General features: G+C 40.3%; 1 protein-coding gene across 2 annotated transcripts in view; it reads left to right on the top strand.

The window, feature by feature from the left end:
- Window positions 1-207: 207 nt before the first annotated feature.
- Window positions 208-12,392, top strand: part of ARHGAP20 (Rho GTPase activating protein 20) — a 133,675-nt gene continuing 121,490 nt past the window's right edge. The window contains exon 1 of one of the 2 annotated variants that reach the window (XM_002822442.4): window positions 208-518. In XM_002822442.4, coding sequence (XP_002822488.2) covers window positions 414-518 — 105 coding nt within the window. In that variant the 5' untranslated portion in view covers window positions 208-413. Of the gene's footprint in view, window positions 984-12,392 lie in introns of both variants that reach the window. The other variant, XM_002822441.3, reaches the window with a different exon arrangement.

Raw genomic sequence — 12,392 nt, 5'->3', positions numbered from 1 at the left:
ACCGAAAAGGTCAGCCGGTGGCCGGTGCGCTAACATATATAGAGAGACGCCCGCCAGGCGCGCCGCAGGCTGGGACGAGGCTAGGAGGGCCCAGGCTGGAGGAGGGCTGAGGAGGGCTGCGGGGGCGGGCCCCGGCGCGGGGCGCCCGGAGCGGAGGGGGCGGGCCCGAGGAGGGGCGGGCCGCGGCGCTGACGGGCTGTCTCCGCTGCACTCGCCTCCAGCCCGCGGTGCCGAGCGCAGGCGGAGGTACATGGCCCCGACGGGAGGCGCGCGGCCAGCACCCGGGGCTCGGCTCCCCGCCTGAGCACTGCAGTCGCGCCTCGGCCCAAGCGTCCTCACCCCTCCGGCCGGCATCCCGCGGACATGATCGTGTAGCCTTCTCCTGGGCTGGGATTTGTTTGAAGATTTTCTTCATGGAAGCGATGTCCCCCCAGCAGGAGACTCTAGGGGGACAGCCGGGGCGCTCCTCTTCCCTGACAGGAGTGTCTCGGCTCGCGGGAGGCAGCGGCACCAAGAAGGTGAGGACGCTGAGCGGGGGCCCGTGCCCTCCGCCGCCGCAGCCCCCACTCCCGGCGCGCGCCCTCCGCGCCCGCCACAGCAGCGCGCTAGGCGGACGCCGCGGGAATTTGACGCTCGAGGCTCGCGGTCCCTAACGAGAGTCCCAGAACACTTCCCGCCCTTGACGGCCGACAGCGCCGCCGCCTCCCGCAGACCGCCCGCTTCTCCGTTTCTAGAGCCTTAGTCTCTCCCCGAGCGACCCCGCAGCCTCCCTCCCGTCTCCATCCGCCGCCGCATCGGCAGCCCGGCTCCTCCCTCAGTCGAGGTGCGCGGGCCGGAGTGGGCGATCGCCTTTCCCCGACCCCTCGCCGTGCCCCAGGCCCCCCGAAGTGGCCTGGGCGAGCACTGACTGCCCCTTGGCGGTGTCAGCCCCGAAGTCAGGGCCGGCGATGTCTGCCCGGGAGCGGCAGCCGGCGCTGAAGAAGGTAGGCGGCGGGGCTGCGGCGCTGGTGGGCTCGGCCCCCTCACCTGCCCGCCGAGGCGCGGCTGCTCCGTGGCAGTTTTCGGGGGGCAGATATAGAGAGTACTGTCCCCCACACTAGGGTCCTGGATGATTCCGGGTCTCCCAGGTGGGGGTCACAGTTTGAGGGGCGACTGTGGATGATAACGGTCGACACTATGGGGACATGTAGGTTCGGCTGGGCCTAGAACCGAGCAGGGTGGGGGCGGGTGGGCTGTGGTTGGGGGTCCTGAGGGCTGAGGCGGGGGACCTTCTCCCTGCACTGGTCCCCTGGCCCCTGGGACTCTGGCCGGGCTGGATAGGGATCCGGGTGTCGGTGTGGGCGTGGGGGCAGCGCGTGTTCCCTGTCAAAGCTGGAAGAGGGATGCAGGTGACAACTTGTAGCGTTCCATTCCGATAAACACGGCCGCGGTGCTGCGGGAGGATTCCGATCCGGGTCAGGTTTCGTTGGAACGGTTCCCTGAGCAAGTGCACGTGGGCCGCGGGCTGCCGGCCTCTGCCGTTCCGCTCCCTAAGGAATTGATTTGGGTGTTTCTAGCCCTGTCTGCCTATCCCCCGCCTCCCCACCCCCGCCCCCAGCGTAAGACGTTCGGATATTTGGCCTTTTTTATTTTTTCCTTGTGTTAGTGGTGCCCTTCCAGCTTTTCTGGAAACAAGTTGCGATTAGAAGCATCTTCTAGCTTTTCCTTAAGAAATATCTTAAGGGATTGCATTTGTTTCATTAGAGACTTAAAGGGGTTACGCAGGTTCCCTGCTTGTCTTGATTTTACTGCCTTTCATAAATCTTCCCACCAGGATCTTAGGTCAGCTAGAGGTCAGTTGAAGAGAGGTGATCGGTGTGCCGCGTATAGAAATGTGTGGGAGTTCCCAAGGACCTTGACCGTGTCACGGAGCCATCTAGGGGTGTCCGTGAACTTGATGATGTATGGGCTGTAGTGCCGGCTCAGCCTTTGATGTATTGAGGCTGCGGTTTGTCCTTGTCGCTTTTCCCCTTCGGAGATGGAGGGAGTGTGTGTGTGTGTAGTCAAGTCTTCCCAAATAAAACGTGAATTTATCAGGCTAGCCCTACATTTACTGACATAAATTTTAAAACTTAAAGCATTTTATTTTTGTAAACGTAAGGAATTGGAAGAAAATCAAAGATTTATTTTTCTGAACAGTTTTTTTTTTTTTTTTTTTACTAAGGGTATAACACTGCCAAAGGGAGGAAGCATTAAAGAAGAGCTTTATTATCATTTATCAAGTAATGCTTGTCCAATAAATGAAGTGTTGCTTCGCTCTTTTCCCACATTCTTTTTACTTATCATAGCCACTGTCCTTAAGATGCTGTCGTTTGTTATGAAACTTAACAGGTTCACACATTAACAAACCAGTACCTACCTTCCCAACATCGTTGGGAAGATTAAATGTGAAATTCAGTGAATAATGAATGACATATAATAGACATTTAATAAATGTTAGCACTTACTGTTTGCAATATCCCTGTATCCGTAATTCATACCTTTGTGTCCTAGTTGTTCAAGCCAAAAATCTAGAATTCGTTTTCAACTCATTTCCTCTCTCTGCACCAACCAATCCATCAGGGAAGCTACTGTCAATCCGAATGTTTCTTGAGTTTCTCCACTTCATCTCCACTCTTGCCAGTGTAGTCCAAGCCAAGCCGCCATCTCTCACTTGTACCTTTGCAGAAATGTCTTAACTTGCCTAACACCTTTCTTGCCCTTCTTTGATCCAGTCACCACTTAGCACCAGAATAATCTTTTAAAATGTAAATTAATCATGTTGCTTACCTGCTTAAAATCCTGCAGTGGCTTTTCATCCATTTATAATAAAATTCAGACCCCTTTTTCTTGGCCCTGTCTACTTCTCCCACCTCATCTATGCATCCCCCGCTTGTTTGTGTATTCTCCAACCACATGGGCCTTCTTCCTCTTCATATTTCAAGTCATCAAATTCATTCTTATTTTGAGGCCTTGATGGTGTTTTTCTGTGCTTCAGCCCCAGGTCTTTGCAGTCTTGACTTTCATATTATTGTCAGATCGTAGGTTCTAGCAGAGGCCTGCCATTGACTACCTAAGTGGAAGTGCTCCTCAGTCATTCTCTATACCTTCTGCTTTATTGTCATCTTAGCATTCATCCTTGCCTGATATTTTCTTATTTACTTGCTTGTTATCTGTTACCCACATCCCTCACCAGATTGAAAACCATGATAATAGGGACCTTACCTGTATTGCTTAAGGCTGCCTCTCCAGCACCTAGAATAGTGTCTGCTATATATTAGATTTTCCGTAAATATTAGTTGGGTTATGTACAGCAGTGAACAGGACAGATATGGCCCCATCCTCAGAATTTATGGCTCAGAGCAGGGTCAGCAAACCTTTATTTAAAGGACCAGATACTAAATATTTAAGGTTTGTAGGCCCTTTGTTACAGGCTACTCAGTTCTGCCATTATAGTGCTAAAGCAGCCATAGACAATGAAGAAATGAATGGGCAAAGCTATGTTGTAATAAAACTTTGTTTAGAGAAACAAGTGGTGAGTCTCTGTGGTGTAGTTTCCTCTCTCCTAACTAGGAGAGGGTAGTGCCACTGAGTGGTACATTGTGTAATGATGGAACTCCTTTATCTACAGTGTCCATTCAGTAGCCACTAGCTACATGTAGCTATTGAGCTCTTGAAATGTGGCTGGCATGACTGAGAAACTAAAAATTTTTTTAACAGCTTCAATGAAGTATAATTGATATGGAATAAACTGCACATATTTAAAGTATATAAATTTAATAGTTTTGACATATACATACGCTTGTGAAACCATCTCCACAGTTTAGCAAAGGAATATATTCGTCATCCCCAAAGTTTCCTCATGTCCCTTTCTAATTCCTTAATTCCCTCCCCATTCCCAGGCAACCACTAGTCTGTTTTCTGTCACTGTAGGTTAATTCACATTTCCAAAGATTTTTTGTAAGTGTAATCATACTTTATATTCTTTTTTTGTCTGGCTTGTTTCATTCAATACAATTACTTTGAGGTTTATCCATGGTTTTGCATGTATCGATAGTTCATTTCATTGCTGAGCAGTATTCCATCATGTGACTAGACCACAATTTATTTATCCATTCATCTGTTGATGGGCATTTGGATTATTTCCAGTTTTAGGTTATCACAAGTAAAACTGCTGTGAACATTCATGTACAAGTCTTTGCATGGACTTCATTTTGGGGGAGTAAATACTTAGGTGTGGAATAGCTGGGTCATATTTTAGGTATATATTAAACTTTTTAAGAATCTGTCCAATTGTTTTTTCCAAAGTGGTTTTACATTCCCCCTGGCAGTGCATATGAGTCCACCTACTGCAAATTTTCACCAGTACTTATTATTATCTGCCTTTTTTATTACAGTCATCCTAATGGATGTAAAGTGATATCTAATGGTTTTGATTTGCATTTCCTCAATGACTAGTGATGTTGAGCATCTTTTCGTGTGCTTATTTGTCATCCATATGTTATCTTTGGTGAAGTATCCAAATATTTTGCCCAATTTTAATTCTGTTTTCTCCCAGTCTGACTTGTCTTTTTACTTTCTTAAGAGTATCTTTCAAAAGGACGGAAGTTCTTATTTTTGGTGAAATACAATTTGTCATTTTTTTTTTCTGTAAGCTTCTTAATTATAATCAACTTGAATTTAAATCTAAAGAGCCACATGTGTCTAGTGGCTACTGTATTGGACAGTATGGGTCAGAGGAAGAGACAAAAAAAAAAAACCAAAAAAATTAATAAATGGTGATAACTGTTATTAAAGGAGCAAACATAACCCTGAATTAGACAAATGTGGTTGTTGAGTTAGATCATTCTGCATTAGGGTGTTCAGGGAAGGCCTTTTTTAAGTGTCCCTTAACTCTCCTATGGCTTAAAAAGACCATGCTATAAAAAGAAGTGGGAGCACTAAGTTCAAAGGTCCTGAGGTAGGTATGTTTGAGGAGCTAGTACGTAGATGCTGTAAATGAAGTCAGTCTCTTTATTTTATAGCCACATTTATTATTTTAATCTCAAGTAGAATTGCCTAGCTAGATCACTCACTTTTACTCACTAGTCAGAGGATTTCGTTGTTTCCAAAAATCAAATCCGCTCTCAGAAGACAAAGATTTTTCTATCACTGAGGCACTTCCAAAGAATATACAATAAATTTGTACAGTAATTCCTAAAAATTGGATTCTAAAATATAATAGCTTATAGATAAAGCATAGATAATACTTTAAGTTATTCTGGAATAATACATCCTTGAGGATATCCACATTTTCACAGAATAGTTTTAACGAAGTGGAAGCACATATTAGAATCATTTTAGTTAGGAATGATTTGTATTAGACTCAAATACTCTGACCTTTTGGTTTCATATACTAATTGAAAAATCTTTAAATAGGATGAGTGTTGGAATGGGGAAAAAGAGACTTATAGGCCTGGAAAGCCAGGCAAGGGAAAATAATTTTAAAATAGCTCTAACATATTTAAATGTAGCAGCTGCTGTTGTAAACTTCATTCTGCCTTTTCTTTCTAATTCTCTGGGTCCAAATCTGTTTATAACACCTCATGGTAGAACACCTCCAAGGGCTAACTTGGACTATGTGTGTGTCTTATACTGGGGCTTGAATTAAACATCTTAGTGAGTAAGCTTTAGTTTTACTCTTCAATACTGAGAAAAATATTATGCCCATAGTTAAACTAGTATCCTACTCAATTCTTATCTGGTGTTACTCACAAAATGAATTGCATGAAATCAGATACGTGAGATCGTTTTGGCAGGGAGGATCCTAGAATTATAAAAATAAAATTAGATTAATCAGGAATGGCCTCTGTTATCCCTCATGTGACCTCTGAACTTCTGATTGGACTTTGTTTCTTTGTATGCAAAATGGGGTAATGACCCCTATCGTGCACATCTCACAAGGTTGGTTTTTATGGGTCATGAAAGGTAAATGGAAACACTTTGCAAAAGTGCAGGAGTTATTAGTATATCTTGCCATGTGAGAGTAGGTGTAAAGCAACAAAAGGAGTTTGAGTTTAAAAAATGTAACATCAGAACATGTACATGCATGTGAATGTATACCATCCTTTAAAGCAGTCATCATTGGAAGCCATAAGTATCAAATATCATGAGGAGGAACTTGAATAAAAATACAAGGGTTGGCTATAACTTATGGAAGAATAAAGAAAATTTAAAAACCTCTTTAAGTGAATGCTTAACTATATTCAAAACACATCAATTATATGAGGTAGGTGTTAATTTTTTCCTAAAGAAGGAACTGAACCATGTCAAGGCTACAGTGTAGTAAGCGGCAAAACTGGAATTTGAATCCAGTTCTTCCAACTCCATTTCTTTTTTCAACGAGACTATGGCTGCATTTGTTATTGCTGGTAACATAAGATACAGGGGAGAGTAGGTTTGAATTATATATAACCAGCTGAGAAAAGTACAATTGAGGGCCTTTTCTCAATTGAAAAAAAGAGTGTACATTCTTTGGAGAGTGGCATTTCTACCCTCTCTGTCTACCATTGAATGTTATGTTCACTGCTTCCATCAGGTAAATATTAGGTAAACATTGACTTATAGTGACAATCAATGACACAATCACTGGTCTAATTACTTTGGTGATTTTTATGCCTTGGTGTCTGACATTTTCAGATGTTTTATATAAGGCAGATGTATTTCAAGGGCTCTTAGCCAGGCCTGATCTCTATGCTGATACCTCAGCCTTGCTTGCTATTGGAAAGCTTGGTGTATTCTCCAAACAAACTCAGAAGAGTATATTTCAAAGTTATGTGTGGGTGCACTGAATCCTAAGCCTCAGATGATTCCACTGGAAAATCATGTGGAAACCCAGTTGAAACTCTCTCAACTCAGTTAACTTTTATATCACTGCTCCACTGAGTCTGGAGGAAAAAACTTTGTGTCCATAGTTATGCTCACTTAAAATGTGAATACAATAGTGCATTTTACCATGGCAGAAGAAAAATTAATTTTTGTGACTCTAAAGTTCATAGAGTACAATAAATTATAGTGTTATAAAATAAAAGTTAAGGATAATCTTCTTATACATGTGTAAAAAGTAAGTATTAATTTTGAAGATTGAGTCCCCTAAGTTAAAATAGGCAGTTGGAATTCATAGACTGAAAGTTCACAAGTCATAGATACCTAAATAGTTAGTGCAGTTGTTGCTTTTAGTTCTAAAGTGAAGATTGTCATGAAGCAATTTATCACCCTCTTTGCCTTCAGCATTCTCCCAGGTTATGATTTGGCGAAAGGGCGGCAGGACAAAAGGTGGAACGTGTTCAGTAGATGGGGGAGAGCTGAGAAAACTGATGGTACCTACAGAAATGAAATCCTCTCCAGTCAATAACTTAGAAGTCTGAATTCTTTCACAATTCTTACCTTTCCATCCTGGACTTGGTGGCTATTCTTTTCAAAGTAAAGGCATGTTATGCTTTATGGGACTACATACAACTTAACAAAAATATGTAATTGTAAAACTTGCCTTCCTAGAAGGTGTCTGTAGCTGAAAATATACTAGATTTCAACTTAAATTGCCACTAAAATACATTATAAAGTGTCACAAAAATAGGTATGTAATATCAAAGTTATGTGTGTGTACATAACACTTGTATACGCATAATATGCAGAGTGCTTTGAGGAAATATATATTTATATGATTCAATGGAGTTTTATTACTCATACCCCTCATGTCTTCAGAGCATTTGGTATAAACCTTTAAAGTAAACTTTAAGTGAAGGGAAAGTTTGCTCTCCTGTTCTGTTGGTACTTCAAGTGTTTAGGATCACAGGGATTGTAGAGGTCCTGATGTGTGCGGAAAGCCTGCAGAGAGAATGCTCAATTTGGTAGTGGCAACTACAACAGTTTTGTGAAGCAAACTAGGATAGGTTGATCTTTAGCTTTTGTTTACTTACAGGAGACTCTGCCACAATGTAAGAGGCTGGAAAGGTAGCAGATGTGATTGCCTTCCGTCAACCATCAATAATGAGGCTTGTAGGCAATACAGCCCAGTTTATATTATATTTTGTTTCAGTCTTATTTTCTTTATCTAGGACAAGTTTATGGTAGAAACATCTAACTGACAGCAGAAATAGCCTCATCAGCACTGTAGGTCAGTGGTGTGCTGAGAGCAGCCTTGACCTAATTTTGACAGACACCTGTCACATGACACAACTGAAATGTAAAACTTGTTTTTGGATGTCTGGTCACTTGTGTGTGGACTCTGAAAATGGAATGTATGTGTGCCCACATCAGCTCACATATCAAAGATCTGGAAAACGCAGCTACTCTGTGGCCTTTTGCTTTCCTTATTTACCTGAGTCCTAATTTACACCTAGGAGAGTGTTTTTATTTCCTCTCCTATCCCTACATTCACTCTTTTGAACCTCAGCTTTAACAATAGCCATCACCAGGTAACACTATGTCTGAATCTAGATAGATGTGGATCTGCTTTTTATTCTCATTTGATATAGTCTGTTTGATTTTTACCATTATAGTTTTAGGATTTGATCACAGTACTTTTCCCCTCTACGTTGAAGACAATGAGGGGCTACCTACCGTAAGGCAAAGCTTCCCAACTGTTGCGGATGTGTCTGACAATTAGCCCCTTGGCCTTCAAGCGAGTGGATGGATACTGGGGAGCCAGGGTGCCACTTTGTTTATCATAGAGTGTTATAGTTGTACAAATATCATTTTGTATGGACCATTATGTGAAAAATGTAGTGGAGCCCTGCCCTGTAAGAAACTATTAGGCAGAGAACATTGGTGATTGACTCTACCTACTCCAGGGTGCTACTTAAAGATTATCATGACCAAAGGTTGAAACTTGTAGCTTTGCCAAAAAAAAAAAAAAAAAAAATCCAGCCAACGTGAAGGCCCATAGTGATGCTCCAGAATCCTGCATGTGTGGGGATGGAGGCAAGGAAACAAAGAATAATGTATAAGGGAAATTCTAATATCTTTGTATTTATTTATGTACGGCACTTAAGCACTTTAAAGTTTACTGTCTGTTACATTATCACAGTGCTTTTCATTTCAGAGGACTTTCATCCGTATATATGAATGAATATATATATATGTATATATATATACATATATATACATATATATACACACACACATATAGTGAGTAGGGCAGGTATTATGTCCATTTTAGAGAAAATCTGAGAAATTAAGTGATAGAACTAGGGCTAAGGTCCAGAATTAAGGTCCAGTGTCTCCTAGCCTAGTGCCCATTCTTCTGCATTACATAGATGATCATGTTTATTGTTGTATTTCAACATGGTAATAGTCCTTTGGAAAGAGGAAAGAGCTGGAAAGTAAAATCAATTCTTTCTTCAGAAAGGAACATATATTCATTTACAGTAGTCTGTACTGTAATTACATTTATTTTAGCTAAATGTTTAAAGTGGTCCTGGTTGGGATGATTTATGGGTAAATAGAAGATCATATTTATCACAGACCAAACTGACAATAGCAGGAAGCTTCAGCTTACCTAGTGGTCAAAACCTTGTGTGATAGCAGGACCCAGAAGCAAGGTGCAAGGTTAAAAGTAATTCTCTTTTTCCCTTACAGAGCCAGTGTCTTTGAAGTATAATTGTTCAGTGGCTTGGATACGTCTCCACAAGTAAATGCTACAGGCATGTAGGGAAGACAAGAAATACTTTAATGCTCACCAAATTGCACAGACTAGCCACAAAAGAATTAATAGTCAAGTTTGAATAAGCTAATTTGTTAATTTGATTACTTATTTTTTCTAGCTTTGAAAATTTAGAGTTCTATAAAAGCTTTCCCAGTGCCCTTATTTTAATACTATGCTTATTTTAAATGCTTGAAAGTGACTTCAACATCCATAATTCAACTGAAATGCTTGATTTTTTTTCTTCATAAAGTGACTGGAACAAAACAAAGCATGAAAAATTGCAGTTCACCTCCAACTTTAATCTTTCATCCTGTTCCTTCCTTTTGATATGCTTTGTTTTTCTTTAATCTCTGTGAGAACTAATAATGAGCAGATTCAGAGTGATTTAGAGGTTCCAAAAATAGTACTATATCTCTTGGCTGTCATGAAGTTAAAATTCCAGTGAGAGCCTACATACAGGTTTTTATATAAAAATTGTTTTCTGCATTGGTACTGAAAATAAAACAACAAAAGTTTTTTTCTTCAGTTACCTATTTACAACTTCATTTTTCTACATAGGCACACTTGTGTTACCACCTTAAAGTCTCAGATATTGGATACGTTAATTCATTCACTTAATACACAACTATTGAGAATTTACTATGTGAAAACCCTAAGGAGGACACCGGAGGAACAGGGGAGGAATGGTGGCAAATCACAATAGACAGGAAGTAAGTGGGTAAGAAAAGATATGTCATGTAAATGGAAAACAAAAGTGGGCAGGAGTAGCCATCCTCATATCAGATAAAACAGACTTTAAACCAACAATAGAAAAGACAAATGAGCATTATATAATGATTAAATGTTCAATACAAGAATATTTAACTATCTTAAATATATATGCACCTAACACCAGAACACCCAGATTCATAAAACAAATACTACTACACCTAAGAAAACATTGATAGTAATACAATAATAGTGGGGGACTTCAACACCCCACTGATACCATTGGACAAATCATCAAGGCAGAAAATCAACAAAGAAACTCTGGACTTAAACTGAACTGTAGACCAAATGGACCTAACAAACATTTACAGAACGTTCTAGCCAACCACAGAATATACATTCTTTTCACTCTGCATGGAGCATTCTCCATTATCGACCATATGCTTGGCCATTAAAGAAGTCTCAATAAATTCAAAAAAATCAAAATCATATCAAGTGTCTTCTCGGACCACAGTGGAGTAAAATTAGAAATCAAGACCAAGAGGAACTCTCATAAACACACACTACATGGAAACTAAACACCTTGCTCCTGAGTGACCTTTGGGTAAACAGTGAAATTAAGAAATCAAAAAAATTTTCAAAACAAATGAAAATAGACAACATATCAAAACCTCAGGGATACAGCAAAAGTAGAACTAAGAGGAAAGTTTATAACTTTAAATGTCTACACCAAAAAGATAGAAAGATCTTAAATTTACAACCTGATGTCACACCTCAAGGAACTAGAAAAATAAGACCAATTGGAACCCAAAGCTAGCACAAAAAAAGAAATAACAAAGATTAAAGCAGAAGTAAATGAGATTGAGACAAAAAAAGATATAAAGGATCAGTGAAATAAAAAGTTGGTTATTTGAAAGGATAAACAAAAATGACAGACTGCTGGCTAAATTAACCAAGAAAAAAGAGAAAATTCAAATAAGTACAACCAGAAATGATAAAGGTAATATTACAATTGATAACATAGAGATACAAAAGATCATCACAGACTACTGTGAACACCTCTATACATATAAACTAGAAAATCTAGAGGAGGTGGATAAATTCCTGGAAATATAAAACCCTGCAAGATTGAGACAGCAAGAAATAGAAGTCCTGAACAGACCAATAATGAGTAATGAAATTGAATCAGTAGTAAAAATCTTGCAAGAACAACAAAAGCCCAGGACCAGACAGATTCACAGTTGAATTTTATCAGACATACAAAGAACTGGTATTCAATCTTACTGAAACTTCTAAAAAACCAATGAGGAGGGATTATTTCCTAACTCATTCTATGAAACCAGCATCTCCCTGATACCAAAATCAGGGAAGGACACAACAGAAAATGAAAACTATAGGCTAATATCTCTGATGAAAGTAGATGCAGAAATCCTCCACAAAATACTAGCAAACCGAATCCAATAGCACATGAAGAAGATAATTTATCATGATCAAGTGTGTTTTATCCCAGGGATACAATGATGTTTCAACATCCACAAATCAATAAGTGTGTTTTACCACATACACAGAACTAAAAACAAAAACCATACAGTCATCTTAATAGATGCAGAAAAGGCATTCAGTAAAATCCAACATCCTTCGTGATAAAAACCCTTAACAAAATAGGCTGATGAAAGAAATCATAGATGACACAAATGGAAAAACATCCCATGCTCATGGATTGGAAAAATCAGTATCATTAAAATGCCCATACTGTTCAAGGCAATCTACAGAGTCAGTGCAATCTCTATCAAATTACCAATTTCATTTTTCACACAATTAGGAAAAAAATCCTAAAGTTCATATGGAACCAAAAAAAGAGCCCAAATAGCCAAAGCCATCCTAAGCAAACAGAACAAATCCAGAGACATCATATTGCCTGACTTCAAATTATACTACAAGGCTGTGGCAACTAAAACAGCATGGTCCTGGTATAAAAATA

Source organism: Pongo abelii, chromosome 9 (assembly GCF_028885655.2).
Source record: "Pongo abelii isolate AG06213 chromosome 9, NHGRI_mPonAbe1-v2.0_pri, whole genome shotgun sequence".
NCBI lineage: Eukaryota > Metazoa > Chordata > Mammalia > Primates > Hominidae > Pongo > Pongo abelii.
This window is presented reverse-complemented; position numbering and strand designations above follow the sequence as displayed.